General features: G+C 36.0%; 2 protein-coding genes across 23 annotated transcripts in view; one reads left to right on the forward strand and one right to left on the reverse strand.

Moving 5' to 3' along the window:
• The window catches only part of LOC136043884 (longitudinals lacking protein, isoforms H/M/V-like), a 39243-nt gene extending 37533 nt beyond the window's left edge, over nucleotides 1-1710 (reverse strand). For 3 of the 5 annotated variants that reach the window (XR_010621744.1, XM_065728901.1, XM_065728902.1), the window contains exon 1: nucleotides 1590-1710. The gene's annotated coding sequence lies outside the window, so the exon portion shown is untranslated. The other 2 variants (XM_065728898.1, XM_065728897.1) reach the window with 2 other exon arrangements.
• Nucleotides 1660-22155, forward strand: part of LOC136043881 (protein bric-a-brac 1-like) — an 86025-nt gene continuing 65529 nt past the window's right edge. For all 18 annotated transcript variants that reach the window (XM_065728877.1, XM_065728874.1, XM_065728875.1 and 15 more), the window contains exons 1-2: nucleotides 1660-1785; nucleotides 16224-16862. In XM_065728877.1, the coding sequence (XP_065584949.1) occupies nucleotides 16269-16862 (594 nt within the window). In that variant the 5' untranslated portion in view covers nucleotides 1660-1785; nucleotides 16224-16268. The remainder of the gene's footprint in view (nucleotides 1786-16223; nucleotides 16863-22155) is intronic.

Raw genomic sequence — 22155 nt, forward strand, 5'->3', positions numbered from 1 at the left:
GGCTAGCAAGAAGTCACTAAACTAGAATTTTACCTGAACTAGAATTCTTCATGTTTAGACACATTATTCAGAATAAAATACACCAAGAGATGAAAATAACACAGAAATAGCCAACATAATTAGAGCTAGCCTGTATAAGGACCACTATTGGGCAGGGTATTGTCAGAAAAGAAACTACTGTATTTAGAAAGAGCATAATTTAAGAAATCTAAATGGTATTCCTTTTATCCCATCTCTTATATTTAGTCAACCACAGTAAGCTCACCCTTCTCTTTATTAAAGACTTGAATCTTTTGTGAAGGAGAAGACATAGCTTACTCTCCACTAGTTTTACTAGCCCCAGAAATACAGAAGAAGAGACAAGAGCCCAAAAACACTCCAACAACATAATTTAGGCTGTGACTTCATTCCTAAAAGGTTTGTTCCTGTAGGCTAATGCAATAATTTTAGCCTGGGCTTTTTTCTATGACATGCCTAGAATAGCCGGTAAAATTGGTCCAAACAGTATTACTGGCTTTCATATAAAGTGAATATACCACTCAATGCCTTTTTTAGTGCTGTTTACAAATATAATAATCATTTCTACCTCAAATTCAGATTTAAGCACTTTTTGACCTCTTAAAAATGACCTATATATGGGGTCATTACAAATCTGTAATAGTTTAGAAACAAATTTAGGCCATATATTTGCACATCAGAGGGGTGGGGGTAAAGCATAGCACATATTAAATATGTAAACTAACCATTGCTGTATTTTTTTTGTGTTTGTGCTGTTGCACTGGTGATTTCTCTTCTCATTAAAATTTGAAGTGCACTAAAACATAAAAAAAAAATTAGAAAAAAAAAAAAAATTAGTTTGCATATTTAATATATGCTATGCTTTACCTCCACCCCCCTGATGTGCAAATATATAGCCCAAATTTGTTTCTAAACTATTACAGATTTGTAAGGACCCCATATATAGGCTAAGGCATTTTTAAGAGGTCATAAAGTGCTTAAATATGAATTTGCGGTAGAAGCAATTATTATATTTGTAAACAGTATTAAAAAAGGCATCAAGTGGTATATTAACTTTAGCCTATATGAAAGCCAGTAATACTGTTTGCACCAATTTTACCATATAGCCTAGGCTATATAAGTTTCTCATTTAAACTTTAACAAATTTCGGATCTTTTCTTAGTGCCTAGAGTGTCCCTGGGTACATCCATTTAACCCTCCTCCCTTGTCATTATCCCTGATGGCAGCAATAACTAGGCATACACATCATGTTGTTATGAGTTTGTAGCCTACTAACTAGGCTACTCCTAGGTTAGTAGCCTACTTTCTCTAATAAACAATTCAACATACCACTGAATTTAATAGTTTCCTAGCAGTGACAACAATAATGTTGTTGTTTAAAACAATAACCCATCAAGTTTCAACTTGACCGAAGGCAGTTTTTAATTAACTGACCAAGCTTCCAACCTCCCAGTTCCACCACTCTAGTTGGAATAGACCTACCCAGCATTTAGATAAAATTCAAAATTTGGATGATTCAGGATCAAACGTAAAGCAAATTCAGGCATAGGAAAAATATTAGGCCTACTTACAGCTAAAAATGGTTGAAACTTTGCGTAAAAATTGCGCCTTTTGTTGCGGTTATCCCGATTATTTCTTCTACTAAAATCCATAATTCCTTTCCTCATCAAAAATTGGCAACATGGCGGATAGCGGCAGACATTTTTATTGATTTTTAGAATTTAAAGCTTCAGTCCTCCATTGATCGATTTTTTTTTAGGCTTTTCAGTAAGTACTGCTTATATGTTTTAAAGTAGCTATTTACATCCATTAGGCTTGTTATACTCTGGATTAAACCTTTACCAGCATTAGCCTAGGCGTAATTTAGCTTAATGGCTACTTTCTGTGTTTTTTTCTGGCTGGCCAAGAGTTTACACATGTCTAATATCTTAGTGTATCAGTTTAAGTTTGATCTTTTTCTACCTTTTTTTTGTAAAGTGTGATGTGTAGGTAATTAGCCTTGTTACTGAACCAGGTTTGTGCCATAGATGAATTAGTTGGGTAGGCTCATAAATTGGCTGTCAGTGACATTGTTATTATTGAACAAAATAGCGATTCCAAATAATTCCCTATTAAACTGCTAATGTAGGGCTAGGATAGCCTATATTAAGAATTGGGTCAGCTTAGGCTTAAGGTTTCTTCTAGGACAGAAATTAGATTTTAGAAACAGAAACAGGGTAAGATACTCAGAAGGTGGAAGCTAATCACTAGTTAAATCACTATAAAACAATTTATACACCTACTAAGTAGCCTACATTGGGTATTGGCTTAGAAGTGTGCATATTAAGAAAGAAACATGAATTCTTATTTTATAAGCCTAATTTTTAGAAAAATTGTATTAAGGTAAAATTCTTCTTTAGGCTATATTGGAAAGGGGTTTGGTTAGAAGAAGAAAACTTTCAGGGATTGTTCTATAGACTAAAGTAGGCTATGTTCCAGGAAGGTATTTTGAAGTACTTACCCACACTCCTTCTCCCTTTTTTTGGATGTATGCTATACTTCTACTGTTAGGTGAAGTATAGTAGAAGCACCATTAGAATGTATTAACTCCAGTTTTTCTGCATATTAACCCTTTCCAATACAAATTCTGAAATCATCAGAAAATTCCCCTTTTTATGGCACTTGGTATGAACCAAGTGACATATATCAATTGCAAATTCTGATGGTCTGTCCTGGTTTTGCTACTTTAGGGACTTCCAGGTAAGCTAGGACAATGAAATTTGGCAGGCATATCAGGGACCAGACTTGGGCAAGTTTGGGGCTTCTGGACATGTTAGGACAATGATAACTAGTAGGCATGTCAGGGAGCTGTACAAATTGACTTGATAAAGTTGTTTCCCCTGATTCCACCATCTGGGGGGGCTGAAGGGAGAAGAAAACTTAGAAAAACTGAGGTATTTTTAACTTATGAGTGGGTGATCAGATCTTAATGAACTTTGATATTTAGATGGATCTCATGACTCAGAGATCTTATTTAAAATCCTGACTGGTATTAAGCCTCTGATTTTGCTTTTAAAGCAAACTATTGATTCTTAGAATTTTGCTAAAGCTCATACTGTATGAGCTTCTGGCTCTTCCAACCTTGTCACAAGTGCCATATGAGCTCTTAGCTCTTGTTTGCATTTCTTATCTCCCTGGCTTAGAAACTGACAAATATTGAACTAAAAAAATTTATTCCAACTATGGAATGAAATATAAGATGGCCTCTGGCAGAGACAACTTTGACACATGTGCAGTAAAAACCTCATTTCTGGTGAAAAGAACTAAAGCAGTTCTTTGTGTAGTTCATGCCCAATGGAACTTTGCAAACTGAACACTGCCATTTTGTGTAATGGGACTCAATTTCTGTACTACATTGAGCACATATTGAAGTACCCTGAACAGTTAAATGCTTTGAATGATCTAATCTCTTTTCTTGAGGGATAAAAGGCTTGAATTTGGAAATAACTTCTGATTTTCTTAATGGCTCACCTCTATCCCCCTTGCACAAATAGCTTCCAACCAAACAAGTGACAATGTGACATCTAAAATCCTTCAATGTCATCTTGGTAGCATCTGGTGTCATGGACAACTTGAACAAAGGCATTGACCATTCTAATGTTGATGAAGTGCCACAATATGTGGTGCTATGGTTTAGTATAGAAGCTATAACATGTGACTAATTTGCAACCTAATGCTGACAAGCTACCTTTTTAGCTGTACTTTTATTGTCAGTTATTGTTAGATTTTAGTGATTGATGGTGGATAGTTCAATGGCAACATCTCCTTTGCAACTATTAGGGGCTATTCTTACCTACCATTGCTCACAGAAACAAAAAGAAAATGGGCTAATAAGTATTATCACTAGAAACTTCATTATATTTTTAAATATAAATAAACTTCATTAAATTTTCAGGATGAAAAACATTCTTGATTAAATTTCCTATCTTTGTACAAAACAAAAACAGAATTGACTGTTGTATTTTTTTTCCTTGACTTCTGTATTTTCACTGGACATGACAACCTTTTTTCTACTGGTGGATAAATCTGGTCTTTGGCCTTTTATTCTTGCCACAAATTTTGTATAGGTACATTTATAACCTACATACTGGGGAACCACAGAGAAGCTAAATTCTGATTATAAAAGGTTATGTGTTGAAAATTACCCTGATAAAAGCCTAGTTTTTTTCTATACTCATCTCAGTCATAATATTTTGGCTTAAAATATAATTACATGGTAAAAAACTGTTAGGGAACTACTGGATTTGAATGCTGTCTGCTATTAACCTCCTGATTCATTTGTTCAGTACAGGCTCACAATGTATATGCAACTCTACATGTAGGCCAAAAAAATTATGCTTATTTTTTAGAGGCTTATTCTCTCCCCCTCCTTCTGTTTTAAATGTTCAACCCTTTGGAGTTTTAGTCTCTAAGCACTAAGAATCAGGTCTTGGTCCCAAAAACATAAAACCTAACAACTTCATTTAATATGCTGGCTTGTCAATTTTGTGTTCAGAAGTCCAAACATTTATTTTCTTTTCCTATGTGGGAAGTGATAGTAGGGTATAACTTGATCATTAGGTCTACTCTTATCATATACTGAATTTACTCACAGATCACCTTTGAAAATGAGGCATCTATAAAGTATTGTTTCTTTTTCTTTTGCTTGACTTCCATATCATTACAAGTAGAAATCATTAACGCTGACTTTATCATACCACTCCATCACAGCCACAGCAAGGTCACTTCTTAAAACTGTTAGTGGTTACTTTAAGTTGCAGCTTGGAACAAAAAAGGACTTTCATCCTTTTTATGCTCTGTGATGGCTATTGCAGGTTTTCTGGCTGCTTGTTGCATCTTTGTTTAGGAGTAGACTGCCTCCCAGTTGTATAAAAACTCCTGATGTAGCCATTCTGTCTCTGCAGCATTTGAATGTGTTCATTACTCAGTAGATAGAAGGATGTTCAAAGAGCTGGTTCTTAGGTAGGCATCTATCATGAAGAGAAGTGATTTCTTATTCTGTTGGTGAAATGCTGATTTAATGGTCTCTCTGAATGTTCTCTTTTCATATTACTGTAAATTGCACTTGCAAGTACCAAAGTGAATTTGCTCCTGTATATGTTGCTACAGGTGATAATGTTGGGACAATAGGAAAATAGACTAAATGCTAGATTTTCTCATTGAACATCAACAATAGTGATTGGTATTGGCTGAACTGACGCCATCTGCTATTCTTTCACTACATATTTGGAGCTTCCCAGTAAGTGTGGGAAATGCAGCAATTGCAGTCTGTGTGGTAAAGAAGCTTGGTACAACTGCTAACAGATTTGGGAGCTTCTGTGTATAAGTATGGGTAAATGCCACTCTGTCTCTGCAGCATTTGAAAGTGTTCATTACTCAGTAGATAGAAGCATGTTCAGAGAGCTGGTTCACAGGTAGGCATCTGTCATGAAGAGAAGTGATTTCTTATTCTGTTGGTGAAATGCTGATTTAATGGTCTCTCTGAATGTTCTCTTTTCATATTACTGTAAATTGCATTTGCAAGTAACAAAGTGAATCTGCTCCTATATATGTTGCTACAGGTGATGACATTGGCACAATAGATAAATAGACTAAGTGCTAGATTGGCTCATTGAACATCAACAATAGAGATTGTTATTTGTTGAACTGACACCCTCTGCTATTCTTTCACTACATATTTTGGAGCTTCCCAGTAAGTGTGGGAAATGCAGCAATTGCAGTCTGTGTGGGAAGGAGCTTGGTACAACTGCTGACAGATTTGGGAGCTTCTGTGTACAAGTATGGGTATATGCAATATTCTTATTTTTGCTGATAAAGGAGCTAGGTACTCTGCTGATAGGTTTTGCTGCTTTTCTTTGCCCTTTTTCTCTACTTTTTACTGGGCAGGCTACTGTCATTGCAATATTCCAGTTTGAGATGGACTAAATCATTGTGGAGGTTGGTAATATATTTCCTTGATGTGCTGGCTATGGTTCTTTTGATGAGTGTGAGTAATTTGGTGCAAGAACTGACAATAGATCATGTGTTGGAATTAAACCTCTGTTTATTGTCAACAATGATGTCAAGGTCTTGTTCTTCTGATTCTGCGAAAATATATCAATTTACACTGTTATCCCCTTAATCACCTTACCTTAATCCATCTGAGAGCTTTAAGGTCTTCCAGACCTGTTGTGCTTTTGGGTTGATGACTGCCAGTCAAATCTCCACTGCTTCTTTCCCCACTCTTTGTTAAGTTGGTTTCTGAAGGACTCAATAGAGGGGGCACTGACAGTTGAAATCTTCAGTTGATTCCATGGTTTATGACTTCTCAAAAAGAATGATTGGTGAGCTCTTGATTAGAAGCTTGACTTTCTCTTGTGTTTTGCGGGCTGGAACTGAGATTGCTGCCAAAAATTGCTGACTTCATTCTTCAGCTTATAAGTAAGCATTATATTGCTGTGCAAGCATTTGTAAACTAAAGTATGTAGTTTGAAGTACCTGAGGCAGTCCTCATATGAGGTTGATGTGAAACTTCTTACACATTTTTTTGCTCATCTCTGTAAATTTTCCATGAGCCTCACGTCTTGTCAATAAGAAACACCAGCAAGACACATTCCAAAATCAAGATGTGGTCTGACAAGAGCTTTATATAGTTTTATAATTTTAGATCCCCGTCTGCTATTGATAGTTCATTTTAGTAATCAAAAACTGGAGCTTGCATGGGAAACAACATGCTGAACATGATTATGAAATTTAAACTTATCATCAATGACAACATCAAGATCCCTTTCTTCTGCTCTGCTCTCTTACTTTTGTGGCGGGTTATTGATCATGTAGTTAGCCTTTGGGTAATTAGGTCCAAAGTGTGATACAGAGCATTTGCCTATGTTGAATTAAAGAAGCCAGTCTTGTGTCCAATCTTGTAACTCATTGATGTCATGTTGGATGTTTTGGGGTTCATGCTTATGAACCCCATAGCTCATCATAGATCATCAGCGTGATCTATGTCATGCTAATGCCAAAGAATTTGACATCATCAGCAAGCAAGTGCATGGTATGGTTTATATGGTTGAATATGTCATTGATGTAAATCAGAAAGAGAGTTGGACCTAGTACAGTACCTTTGGGTACTCTGCTCATTACTTTGGGCTTGTCAGAGTAAATTGGTTGGCCATCTGTAGTAAATAAGCAAACTTTCTGCTTACAATTTGTAAGAAATTTCATTAGCCAGTCTACAACAGCCTGATTCATGCCAACAGCAGATATCTTGGAGTGCAGTTCACTACGAGGAACCTTGTCAAATGCCTTGGCAAAGTCCAGCAACAGCAGGTGAACTGGATGTCTATGGTCAATTAGATCTGTGATTTCCTTGTGTGGTTCCAAAAAATTTGTCTCATGTAATTTCCCTGACTAGAAGCCTTGCTGCATGGGTGACAAAATCTTGTTGATGCCCAAATGCTTAAGGCTTGAATCATTGACTATGTGCTCAAGTATTTTGACAACAACTAAGGTCAGACTAATAGGCCAGTAAATTTCAGACTTCAAACAGTTACCTCTCTTGAAAATTGGCGTAAGTTTGGCTATTTTCCAATCTGCTTGCAGCTCTCTAGAAGTAAGTGATTTCTGAAAAGTTTTCCCAAGCAGTTCTGCTGTGATTGGTGCAGTTTCTTTTCATAGCCTGGGATGTAGGTTATCAGGTCATAGCGACTTATTAGTATCTAACATTTGTAAATGTTTGAGAACCTCTGTGATTGATAGAGTGATGCTATGCATTGGAGTTTTTACAATGTATTCTGGTGAAGGAGGTAAAGAACCATTGGGTTTAGTAGTAAAAACAGAAACAAATTGCTGATTTAGGGAGTTTGCAAGCTTGTTAATGTCAGTTATCTCTTCACCTTCCTCTGTTACCAGTTTCTTAATGCCTTGTCTATTATGGTCTTGGCTAGGGACATATCATGAGAATTTCTTTGGGTTTGTCTTAGTTTCATCTGCAAGCTTAGATTCAAAGCTCATATACAAATTGCATGTCAAATTTTTAAGCTTGTTCCTGCTCTTTGCTAATTTTTCTTTGTTTCTTGTGATGGATGCTTCTTGTACTGATGTTGCTGTTAGATACTTTGAGGAATGTTGTTTTTATTTCTGATGCAACATGGTCACTTTTCGTGGTTAGGGGCATGTATTTAGTATGAAGAAGGGATTTTAGTCTCCTAAGAAATGTTACGTCTAGGAGGCTTGAAAGCTGCCCATTCATAAAACAGGTCAGTTGGTAAACAATTTGGTAGATGCAACCATCATGAATCATGTCTATGATTGGATTCACAGTACCAGAGGTGACATAGGGGAATTGGTTGGTGATGTTTGGCAGGTTAAAGTCACTCACAATTAATATGTCACCCCTATTGTTTCTGCAATCTTCTGAATGAGGTCAACTAGCTTCGCATCTGTTTGCTCAGGTGAAGGTGATGATGGCTTCTGTACACACAGCCGATTCTGACAGTGGGATGGTTCTTACTCTCTGGAACTGGAATATTGAAGAATATAGTTTCAGCCTAAAGGTATCAACTGGAATGATCAATAGGGGTGACAATTTACAAGGATTTGACTAATGCAAGTGTTTCATGGCAGTAATGACTGATTGACAGATTGGATAAAGTTTGGTAGCCTTAGAGATTAACATATGAGTCTAGGAACTGGTTTCTTCAGTTCTTAGGACTGACCTTATTAAGGAGTATAACATAATAGTTATTTACGTAAATCATAGATTTTAGCTCGTTGATTTTGTTTGAAATTTGGTCTATATTTGCAATGAGAGCAGAAAAACTTTGACTTACTTGCTTCCTTTTTGTGTTGGATACTTCCTTTTGAGTGGTAGATATTTTGGACCAGCTCCTCTTCAATGGACAAGAAACTGCTACATGATCTATTATCATCGGTTGGATTTGGGCTTTCATTTGAGAAGGACTTGAAGGACAATTCAGAAATTTCATCAATACTTGTTGGTTTATTACTATTCGCTTTGTCACTATTTACACTATGTACAGTGCTAGCAGATGGAGCAACTAAAAGTCTGTGGCCTGGTGAGAGTACCTTCCACCTGGGCTGATCAAGTTTTTTGGGATGATCTTTCCGTGGTTTCTAAAAAATGTATACCCTGTTAAAAACAAATATGCATTCATTGAGCTGCAAGAACCAAAGTGAATAACTGCTCTAATCAGTATTGAATTCAAGGAGCCAGGTTGAAGTTCATGTATTTACCTTTGTTGCATGACAGTGTGATTTAAGGTAATAAAAGCTTATCAAGGTCAACTGCGAAAATAATGCTATTGTCAATATCAGGGTATGCTGCACCTATTAGTTTTGAGTCATCATCAAAAAGCCAATTTGCTGCTCAAGATCTATGTTAAAATAACAGATTGAATACGTTTGTTAGGATCTGAGTATTCTAATCAATGACAGTTTTGTATAGCCCTAGTGTACCACATTTAACCCGGAGCCTTACTGTACAACATTTAATGTAATATGCATGACTCACTTAATTGAAGGCCTTGGCTAGGTCAAGAAGTATTATGCCAACAGTACATGTTTCACCAGTAGGACTATAAGATAATCAAAGGCATATAGCAGGTTTGTTTTGGTTGAGTGGCATGCTCTAAATCCATGTTGATGATTATAAATAACCCCTTTTAATGTTGCAAATAAGGACCATTAAAAGTAGGAATCCTACTTGAGTTGTAGTCCCAACCAAACCAAAAAGTGAACTTATCAATAAAGCTTTTGAAAAAACGAGAAGTTTTTGTTTTTGATCAGTCAAATTATTCCCTACATAGCTATCAGAATATTTAGGTTCCTGTTTCTCCAAATGTAGAAAGGATTGGAAACTTTTTTGAATATTATGTTGTATGGTATAACCATCCTGAATCAGGTCAAGAATGCCACTTCTTTGGTCCTTTCAAAATTTGGTCCCTTTGAAAAAAATTTGGTTATTATCTCTTCCCGTCTCTCTTTTTTGTGGCACTTGGTGTCTGAATTAATTCAGAAAAAATAGAAAAAACGAAGTATTTTTTTTACTTACGAACAGGTGATGGGATCTTAATGAAATTTGATGTTTGGAAGGATATTGTGTCTCAGAGCTCTTATTTTAAATCCCGACCAGATCTGGTGACATTAGGGGGATTTGGAGGGGGAAGCTAAAATATTGGAAAATGGTTAGAGTTGAGGGATTGGGATGAAGCTTGGTTGGAAAAATAAGCAGAAGTCCTAGATATGTGATTAATATAACCGGAATGGATCTGCTCTGTTTGGGGAGGTTGAACGGGGAGGGTTAATTCTGAATAAGTAGAAAAAATGAGGTATTTTTAACTTACAAAGGAGAGGTCAGATCTTAATGGAATTTGAAGTTTGGAAGGATATCGTGTCTCAAAGCTATTATTTTAAATCCCGACTGGATCTGGTGACATTGGGGGGAATTGAGGGGGGGGCCTAAAATCTTGGAAAACGCTTAGAGTGGGGGGGGGATTGGGATGAAACTTGGTGGGAAAAATAAGCACAAGTCCTAGATATGTGATTCACATAACCGGAAAGGATCCGCTCTCTTTGGGGGGGAGGGGTTAATTCTGAAAAATTAGAAAAAATGAGGTATTTTTAACTTACGAAGGAGTGATTGGATCTTATTGACATTTGATGTTTGGAAGGATATCGTGTCTCAAAGCTCTTATTTTAATCTCGGCCGGATCCGGTGACATTGGGGGAGTTTTTGGGGGGACCTAAAATCTTGGAAAACGCTTAGATTGGAGGGATCGGAATGAAACTTGATGGGAAAAATAATCATAAGTCCTAGATACGTGATTGACATAACCGGAACGGGTCCGCTCTCTTTGGGGGAGCTGGGGGGTTGGAAGGGGGATTTGAAACTTTTTTGAATATTATGTTGTATGGTATAACCATCCTGAATCAAGTCAAGAATGCCACTTCTTTGGCCCTTTCAAAATTTGGTCCCTTTGAAAAAAATGTGGTTATTATCTCTTCCCGTCTCTCTAAATTGTGGCACTTGGTGTCTGAATTAATTCAGAAAAAATAGAAAAAACGAAGTATTTTTAACTTACGAACAGGTGATGGGATCTTAATGAAATTTGATGTTTGGAAGGATATTGTGTCTCAGAGCTTTTATTTTAAATCCCGACCAGATCTGGTGACATTGGGGGGAGTCGGAGGGGGAAGCTAAAATCTTGGAAAATGCTTAGAGTGGAGGATCTGCTCTGTTTGGGGAGGTTGAACGGGGAGGGTTAATTCTGAATCAGTAGAAAAAATGAGGTATTTTTAACTTACAAAGAAGTGGTCAGATCTTAATGGAATTTCAAGTTTGGAAGGATATCGTGTCTCAGAGCTAATATTTTAAATCCCGACTGGATCCGGTGACATTGTGGGGAATTGAGGGGGGGACCTAAAATCTTGGAAAACGCTTAGAGTGGGGGGGGGGGATTGGGATGAAACTTGGTGGGAAAAATAAGCACAAGTCCTAGATATGTGATTCACATAACCGGAAAGGATCCGCTCTCTTTGGGGGGGAGGGGTTAATTCTGAAAAATTAGAAAAAATGAGGTATTTTTAACTTACGAAGGAGTGATTGGATCTTATTGACATTTGATGTTTGGAAGGATATCGTGTCTCAAAGCTCTTATTTTAATCTCGGCCGGATCCGGTGACATTGGGGGAGTTTTTGGGGGGACCTAAAATCTTGGAAAACGCTTAGATTGGAGGGATCGGAATGAAACTTGATGGGAAAAATAATCATAAGTCCTAGATACGTGATTGACATAACCGGAACGGGTCCGCTCTCTTTGGGGGAGCTGGGGGGTTGGAAGGGGGATTTGAAACTTTTTTGAATATTATGTTGTATGGTATAACCATCCTGAATCAAGTCAAGAATGCCACTTCTTTGGCCCTTTCAAAATTTGGTCCCTTTGAAAAAAATGTGGTTATTATCTCTTCCCGTCTCTCTTTTTTGTGGCACTTGGTGTCTGAATTAATTCAGAAAAAATAGAAAAAACGAAGTATTTTTAACTTACGAACAGGTGATGGGATCTTAATGAAATTTGATGTTTGGAAGGATATTGTGTCTCAGAGCTTTTATTTTAAATCCCGACCAGATCTGGTGACATTGGGGGGAGTCGGAGGGGGAAGCTAAAATCTTGGAAAATGCTTAGAGTGGAGGATCTGCTCTGTTTGGGGAGGTTGAACGGGGAGGGTTAATTCTGAATCAGTAGAAAAAATGAGGTATTTTTAACTTACAAAGAAGTGGTCAGATCTTAATGGAATTTCAAGTTTGGAAGGATATCGTGTCTCAGAGCTAATATTTTAAATCCCGACTGGATCCGGTGACATTGTGGGGAATTGAGGGGGGGGGACCTAAAATCTTGGAAAACGCTTAGAGTGGGGGGGGGGATTGGGATGAAACTTGGTGAGAAAAATAAGCAGAAGTCCTAGATATGTTATTCACATAACCGGAAAGGATCCGCTCTCTTTGGGGGGGGGGAGGGGTTAATTCTGAAAAATTAGAAAAAATAAGGTATTTTTAACTTACGAAGGAGTGATTGGATCTTAATGAAATTTGATGTTTGGAAGGATATCGTGTCTCAAAGCTCTTATTTCAATCTCGACTGGATCCGGTGACATTTATCTTGTATACGACATTTACCTTGGCCCACCCGAAAGCTTGTTAACGCCATACTACTGTCGTCTGAAGCAGCTCATTGCTGACAATTTTAGTAAAAGATAAGCACCTTTAGCAAAAGAGCTGGGGGGTTAATTCTGAAAAATTAGAAAAATGAGGTATTTTTAACTTACGAAGGAGTGTTCAGATCTTAATGGAATTTGATGTTTGGAAGGATATTGTGTCTCAGAGCTCTTATTTTAAATCCCAACCGGATCCGGTGAAGGGGATGTTTGGAAGGGGAATCTAAAATCTTGGAAAACACTTAGAGTGGAGAGATTGGGATGAAACTTGGTAGGAAAAATAAGCATAAGTCCTAGATATGGGACTGACATAATCAGAACGGATCTGCTCTCTTCGGGGGAGTTGAGGGGAGGGTTAATTCTAAAAAGAGAAAAAATGAGGTATTTTTAACTTATGAAAGAGTGATAGTATCTTAATGAAATTTCATATTTAGAAGGGCCTCGAAACTTAGATCTCTTATTTTAAATCTCGACCGGATCCAGTGTCATTAGGGGGGGGGGGGCGGAAACCTTAGAAAACGCTTAAAGTGGATAGATCAGGATGAACCTTGGTGGAAAGAATAAGCACAAGTCCAAGATAGGTGACTGACGTAACCGGAGCATATCCGCTCTCTTTGGTGGAGTTGGGGGGGGGTAATTCAGAAAAATTAGAAAAAATAAGGTATTTGTAACTTACGAATGGGTGATCAGATCTTAATGAAATCTGATATCTAGAAGGATCTTGTGCTTTAGGACTCTTCATTTTAAATCCCGACCAGACCTGGTGACATTGATGGGAGTTGGAGGGGGAAAACGTGAAAATCGATGTATCTTATGAATGGGTGATCGGATCTTAATGAATTTTGATATTTAGAAGGACATCGTGACTCAGAGCTCTTATTTTAAATCCAACCGGCATTAAGCCTCTGATTTTCCTTTTAAAGCAATCTATTGATTCTTAGAATTTTGCTAGAGCTCATACCATATGTGTTCTTGGCTCTTCCGACCTCGTCACAAGGGCCATATGAGCTCTTAGCTCTTGATTTGTAAAAAGTGTTTAAATAATATGTGCAGCTCCTCCTCTATTGGCCATGGAATCTTTGTTGTGGTCAGTGCTGTATATTTTTTTTGTTGATTATAAAAAAAAAATGCTTCTAAAGCTTTTTTACTTCAAGTGAAACTGCTGTAACCTGTCATATCAGAAAAACATGTTTATCTACCCTTTTTGCTTGGTTAAGATCAAACCCCAACCTATGTACACAGAAATTAATATGTTTATATATTAATGTATCTATGAATACAATAGATAGGTATGTGGTATAGATAGGTAGGCCCTGTTTAATAAGCTAATTATTATTATTTTTATTTTTGTTTTACTAAGTGTCAACTCTAATCTTATTACAATAAAGTTTCTTGCTTTTACTCTTTGTTGTCATTTTGATCCTACTAGGAAGTAAAATAATAAAAAAACCGCAAAATCTGAAAAACGATAGACATAACTAGGTAACATTCTGTGGCAGTTGTTAAAGGAATTCTGTAAGAGCCTATGTACAACTGAAAGCGCAAAAAGATCTATGTTCAAAAGGATGCATCTTTGGTAGCATACTACCCTACTTTACCTCATTCTCATCTTTGTGTGGTTCAATATAATTTGCGTATCCCCCATTCCTAAAAAAAGAGAAGAGGAGCCAATATTTAGCAGATTTAAAATAAAAAATTTTGCTTTGCTTAGACCCTCCAATACTTTGGACAGAAAATGTGCTATTGAGCAGCATTTATAGCATGAGTTTAATAGGACAGTAGTTTTTTTTACAAGATTTTATTCATGTATTTGTATATTCGTAATTTCAGGTCTTTATGTGATTTTAAAACATTGTTCTGACTTTTGACTGGTTTCGCTACTTTAGAAACAAATTTAGGATATGTATTTGCATATTGGGGGGGGGGGTTAAAGTATAGCGGGTCTGTATACAAAATTTGTTAGATACAGTTATTCTGCATATTATTTTTAAGAATTGTTTTCTGACTTCAAACTGTCCAAATACTTTACCCTCCCCCCTTATGTTCAAATATATAGATCAACCTATATATATCCCATCTATTCTACCATTTGTCTTTGTCTTGTCTCGCGCTCAGCTGAAAGACTCTAACGAAGAAACTGGTTTGTTCTCGAGTTCTACACAGCGTAAACTTGAATGAGTTGTGTAATACATAAATACTAATATTTCTTCTCACTTCGAAAAAAAAACTAAAAAATAAATTCTCAGATTTGCAAAGCTTTATTTTCTAGGATGGTATTTTCAAGGGGGCTGTAGTTATTGGGGGAGGGGTTATTTTCTGCGATCGATATTTTCCTCAGGGGGTAAACATTTCACATCCCTGTTGCTACTCACAACATATAGACTGTGTAACCACTTGTATGTGGTTAGTCACCATAAGACAAAGATTTGATGTGAGCCTTCAGACTTAAATCTAAAAATATTTAGTGCTATATACAAAAGTAAAGTTGGTAAAATTGAGTTTTAAATTCTGGTAAACTGTGGGAGAAAAGTTTCCTGGACTTAGATTACTGATGAGATACTGATGATTTAAGCATCCTAGATGAAGTGTGATCAAAATTAATGAACTTTTAGGGGTTTTGTGAGTTAGGTTTGCTAGAAAAGGTTTGAAAATTAATGTTAAGAAGACTTAGTTGCTAAGGCTAGGAATAGATGAAGATGAAAAGGTGACATTGGGTAACAAAAAAATTGATCACGTTGACAGCTTCACTTACCTTGGTAGTATTATTAGTAAAGACAGTGACTACTGACTCTGGGTGTTTTTTTTTCAGTCGTAAAACGTTTGAAGAATAGGAAGATAAGTCTGTAAACCAAGATTAGAATGTTGGAAGCTACAATGATGATAGTGGTCAAATATGGTTCTGATGTATGGGGGCTCCAGAAATGGACAAAGATTTGCTAGATGTTTAACTGAATAATTGTTTTGGATACAGAGTAATTGTTAGGACTGTGGTGAGAGAAAGGTTGAGATGCATAGGGCACATTCTTCAGATGAAAGATTGTCCTTTTTAGCCAATCATCTATGGCTAAATGGAAAGTAGGTCATTTATAGTTAGGGTGGGAGAATGTCGTAAAAAATGTTTAAGGGAAATGGGAACTTCATGGAAGGGTGTTAAAGAAAGGAGCTTTGATAAGATTAGGATGGAAGAGGATCGTGCATATCTTTGGTGGCCTCAGGTGGCTTGGTGTTGTGGTGGTTTGTCAGTAGTAGTAGTAGCAAACGGTGACTGTATGTTTTTGCATGTTTGAAAACATAAGTATATTTATAAACTTAAACAAGATATTAAAGTTTCGAAACAGGAAAGAAATGCATCTTGTTGAATTTTTAATTTGTATTATTAGACTGCTTTTTAAGTTTTTCATTTTTAATTCCTATAATGCCTGAAATATTTAGTCATGTTTTTTATTTCATTTCAGGGTGTTGCTGTTATTTTAGTGTTTAATAAGCCAATATTTCTTCAAATGGAGCAAAAAGAATTCTGTTTAAAGTGGAACAACTACCTGGATGTGTTTCATGGAACTTTTGTATCTCTGCTGAACAGTGAACACTTCACAGATGTCACACTTTCCTGTGATAGTCAAAGCATAAAATGTCATAGACTTGTTCTTTCAGCATGTAGTTCTTACTTTGAAACATTGCTTCTTGGGATCTCACACTCCCATCCTATTATTATCCTAAAGGATGTGAAATTTCATGATATGCAAGCTTTGGTGAAGTTTATGTACACAGGTGAAGTGACTGTTGCACAACCTCAAATAAACTCATTAATAAAAGTGGCTGACATGCTTAAAGTAAAAGGTCTTGCTGATCCCGATGAGACAGCTAATCAGCTATGGAAACCTAGTTATCCTTCTGAACGGACTCAAATGACTCCACCCCCTGTGAAGAGAAAGAGAGTTGATACAACTTCAGAAAATAGTGTCCAGCCGGAAGATTCTTCACAAAATGTAGAACCTCCTGTAGCAAGTGGCACAAATGATAACTCTACTGTGAACTATCCTGCTGAAACTAGTTCCACCGTTTATGAAACAGATGATGCTGGATGCAACTCATTTGTAAGTTTGTTTGTTTTATTGAAATTCACGTTATTTGGAGTCTTAGGAAACGTAAAAAGAAAATGTTATCCTTGTGCAATATCTAGACACTAGGATCCCCCTTCCTCCGCCCTGCCTGCCTCCTGACTTTGCTTAAAAATATAAATTTCCTAGTTTCAAATTAGTAGGAGGATAAAACTGCCAAAAAGTAGACTATATTTCCATGTCTATATTTTCAAATTTTCTGTAATATTGTTCAAACAGTTCATGGTAACAAACTGTAGTAAGGAGCAGCCCGGCTCAATAGTAACCAAAACGCTAAAAAGTGGAATAAAAGTGGAAACTATCCTGCTGAAACTAGTTCCACTGTTTATGAAACAGATGATGCTGGATGCAACTCATTTGTAAGTTCGTTTGTTTTATTGAAATTCACGTTATTTGGAATCTTAGGAAACTTAAAAATATAATGTTATCCCTGTGCAATATATAGACACTAGGATCCCCCCTTCCTCTGCCTCCTGACTTTGCTTAAAAATATAAATTTCCTAGTTTCAAATTAGTAGGAGGATAAAACTGCCAAAAAGTAGACTATATTTCCATGTCTATATTTTCAAATTTTCTGTAATATTGTTCAAACAGTTCATGGTAACAAACTGTAGTAAGGAGTGACCCGGCTCAATAGGAACCAAAACTCTAAAAAAATGGAATTTTGATACCAATAGTTCCATCAAAAGAATGGCATTTTAATGCTGATTTTAAATATACAAGTTTCGTGAAGTTTAGTCTTACCCATCAAAAGTTACGAGCCTGAGAAAATTTGGCTTATTTTAGAAAATATGGGGAAACATCCACTAAAAGTCATATAATCTTAACGAAAATCACACCATCGCGTTCAGCGTATCAGAGAATCCCACTGTAGAAGTGTCAAGCTCCTATTTACAAAAATGTGGATATTTGTATTGTTTGTCAGAAGACTGATCATGGGTGCGTGTTTATTTTATTTTTTTTATTTTTTTCAGAGGTGATTGTATCGACCCAGCGGTCTTGGAATGTTGCAAGAGGGCTCATTCTAACAAGAATTAAAAGTTCTAGTGCCCTTTTTAAGTAACCAAAAAAATTGGAGGGTACCTAGGCCACCTTTCACGCTCATTTTTCCCCAAAGTCACCAAATCAAAATTCTGAGATAGCCATTTTTTTCACCATAGTCGAAAAACCTAATAACTATGTCTTTGGAGATGACTTACTCCCCCAAAGTCCCCATAGGAGAGGCTGCAAGTTACAAACTTTGACCAGTTTTTACATATAGTAATGGGTATTGAGAAGTGTACAGACATTTTCAGCGGAATTTTTTAGTTTGGGGGGGAGAAGTTGAGGGGTGTGTTGCGTGGGAGGATCTTTCCATGGAGGAATTTGTCACGGGGGAAGAAAATTCAATGAAGGAGTGCAGGATTTTCTAGCATTATTAAAAAAAACAATGCAAAAATAAATATTATAAGTTTTTTCTACTGAAAGTGAGGAGCAGCATTAAAACTTAAAACGAACAGAAATTATTACGCATATGTGGGGTTTACCTCCTCGTAATATCTCGCTCTTTACGCTAAAGTAATCTGAGTAATTTCAACTATGTATTCTATGGTCTTGTGATTCAGGGGTCATTCTTAAGGAATTGGGACAAAATTTAAGCTTTAGTGTAAAGAGCGAGGTATTGACAAGGTGGTAAACTTCTCATATACGTAATAAAAACATACGAATATAGAAGTTAGTTTTGTAAGTTAATTTGTAAGATATGTATATTTTTCACCAATGTAAACGTTCATAAAAATTAAAAGTTCTAGTTGCCTTTTTAAGTAATCAACAAATGAGGGCAAAATGGAGGGCAACTAGGCCTCCTCCTCCATTCCTTTTTTCTCAAAATCTTCCGGTTATAATTATGAGAAAGCCATTTAGTCAAAAAAATTAATATGCATATTTCGTTTTAATTATTTTTGTACGGAGAGCCAAAATCAAAACATGCATTAATTCAAAAACGTTGAGAAATTAGATAGAAAAAACAAGTTTTCCTAACTGAAAGTAAGGAGCGACATTAAAACTTAAGACGAACAGAAATTACTCCGTATATGAAAGGGGCTTTTCATCCTCAACGCCCCGCTCTTTACGCTAAAGTTTGACTCTTTCTCTTAACTCTACTTTTTAAAACAGTAAAAAACTTTAGCGTAAAGAGTGGGGCGTTGAGGAGGAAAAGCCCCTTTCATATACGGAGTAATTTCTGTTCGTTTTAAGTTTTATGTCGCTCCTTAATTTCTGTTAAGAAAACTTGTTTTTTTTAATTGATCAAAAGGGGGAGTGGCCTTCCCATGTAGTGCCTTATGTGTAAGTAATTAGTCTTATTCTGTATATCAGAATGATACAAAATGATACAAAAACTAGTTCCCCTGTAGGTTTGTTCTTGTTTATAAATAGTTACAAACATAAGCCCTATTTTTGCTGCTAACATCTTGCTTCTCTGATCTTACATTATTTATATTGTTTTTGCTATAATAAAAAGAAGTGCTAAGACCTAAGAGCTCAGTGGCCAAGTGCCCAAATTTAACTTCCCCCTCCACAAATAGGACAATGACAAAGAGCTTTGATAATGGTCTCATTTCAGTCCATAGACCTCTGGTTGGAGCAGATTGAATAATTTTCTGAAAAAATACTTTGGAAGTAAGATCAGAGTAGTCATATTTCCAATGCCCCTCCTTTGCGGAATAAATTCTGCTCATTTTGGGGTTTAATGTTATTCTTTACTTTCATAATATCAGCGTAGACCAGAAATCGTAAGGGAGTAGATATCAATTTCACATTTTTGATGCGTTTTTGAAAGTTTTTTGTACTCCTCCTCCCCCCCCAAAAAAAAACTTTTCCTGGAAAATTTCCTTTTGCTGGCTTTTTACTGGGAAACTTTTCACGGAGGGGATTACCGGCATGACTTTAGAAACAATCAGAAATTAAGTCTTTTTCAAATGAAAGTGCGAAAGAAACATTTTTCACCTGAGGTTTTAATTTAATTTCTAATCGTTCTCAAATAATACCGGTAAATTTGGCTCTCCTAAATGAAAAACTCCTTCCCCCACGGAAAAATTCCACCGTGGAAAATATCTTTTCGCGTAACAATACCCCCCCCCCCTCCAGGAAAATTCCCCCAAGACAATTCCATTCAAGCTGAAAATTCCACCCAGAAACTTTCTTGCGGACGATCTCGTGTGAAAAATGTTTCTTGTGCACTTTCATTTGAAAAAGACTTTAATTTATGATTGTTTTCTAAAATCATGCCGGTAATCCCCTCCGTGAAAAGTTTCCCAACAACAAGCGGGCAAAAGCGTCCCTTGCTCCTTAAACTAAAGTTTCAATTGCTTTGACAAAACTTTTATTCTAATTAAGCGACCCTAATGTTTGTGGAAGTTTTTCTTAAAGAATTGAGAAAAAAGTCAAAATCTAGCGTAAAGAAAGGGGGAGTTGGGGGGGGGGGCTCATATATAGAAATTTGTATTTATTTAAAGTTTTAATATGGGTCATTGCTTTTAGTTAAAAAACTTGTTTTTTCTTAAAATTTTATTAACTTATTAATTTCATAAAAGCATCTCTGTATTGAATGTTAAAAATATTTTAATAACAACTTTGTATCCCAATCCTTTACGAACATTAAGTGAAACACGAGGTTCGTTGAATTAGAATAAGAAGCTTTTTGAAAATTTTAAACAACGTTAGCGTGAAGAGCGAGGTATTATGGAGTATGTATCCTCATGGTTTTAGACGTTTAGCCTACACCCCCCCCCCTCATGTAAAAAAAGGCTTTCCAAATTCGAGAATTTTATTTGAGTTTTATCCGTAGGGGGAAGGAATTTTGATACTTGTGTATTATGTGCCACTCACTCAAGTTTATGGTGTAAAACTCAAGAACAAACCGGTGTCTTCGTTAAGTTCTTTCTGCTTAACGCGAGACAAGACAAAGACAAGCGACAGAATAGATGGGAAATAGGGTATATGATTTGGGCTATATATTTTAATACATTAATACTATACAAGCTAAGGGTATGAAGGTGAAGCTTTAAAAAAATAGTTGGATATATGTTGAATTAAATCAAAACGAACTATGATCATGTAGATTGTTAAAAGGGTGACAAACCAATATCACAATAACGGCTTACATTATTAAGCTAGGCCTTTCAGGGTAAGTTGTGGCGGATTTTGAACTAGCCAGAAGACACTATGTATAATTTTAATGCTAATTCTACGGTTACTGTGACTAATGACACTAAAGGCAATAAATGGGAACTTTTAGGGAAGGTTTCAATTAAACGAAAAAACTATATGTATGCCTGTATTAAAAGGGCATACCAAAGCAGCGCTGCTCTATCATAACAATTAATTTAAAGGAGCTAATTTGATTTGAAATTAGAAGTTCTAGTGCCCTTTTTAAGGGTCAAAAGTGATGGGAGGGCAATCAGCTTTCCAATACAGTTTCTCTGAAGAAACTTTGTCAATATAAACGAGAAGGAATTGATTAAAAAAAAACTTTTTCAGTTCTTCAGTCAAACAACTTTATTCATCCAAAAATGGATAAAAATAGAATTAAATAATATGCCAATCGTAAAACTGCCACAAATCAGTATCAATAAATAAAGGAAAGGAACCCAAAACGAACAGAAAGCACAATCAATAATAAAACTTGAGTCAAACTCAAAACGAGCACAAATTATTATGACCAGGGCTAACAACCTTTATGCCTTCTAAAGGCCAGAACATAATTTGCACTTTACTGAAACAAATAAATTTAAATGTCTTCGCTTTTATAACTTTAGTAAATAAAAAATTATCAAGATTTTAAGAAATAAATATGAGCACATGTATATTAAAATTCATTTGCATTTTTTTTCAGTAAAGTGCAAATTATGTTCTGGTCTTGAGAAGGCATAGGGTTTGCGAATCCTAATCATGTTAATTTCTACGTGTTTTGAGTTTGACTGTTGTTATTTATTCTAATTTCTGTTCGTTTTGGGTTTCATTTATTTATTGAAGCTCATTTGTGGTAGTTTTACATTTGATAGATTATTTGATTCTATTTTTATCCATTTTTGGTTGAATAGAGTTCTTTAATTGTCCTTTTAAAACTTATTTTTGTTGGAAAAGTTTTGGTGCTTAAGTATTACACAAAAAAAAACTCGAGAAGTGAAGTTTGGTTAATGCTAATGAAATATACCTAAGTAAGATAAAAATATAATAGTTTAAAAACAAATTTGGGCTATATATTTGCACATTAGGGGGCTGGGGTAAA

This window comes from Artemia franciscana, chromosome 2 (assembly GCF_032884065.1).
Source record: "Artemia franciscana chromosome 2, ASM3288406v1, whole genome shotgun sequence".
Lineage (NCBI taxonomy): Eukaryota > Metazoa > Arthropoda > Branchiopoda > Anostraca > Artemiidae > Artemia > Artemia franciscana.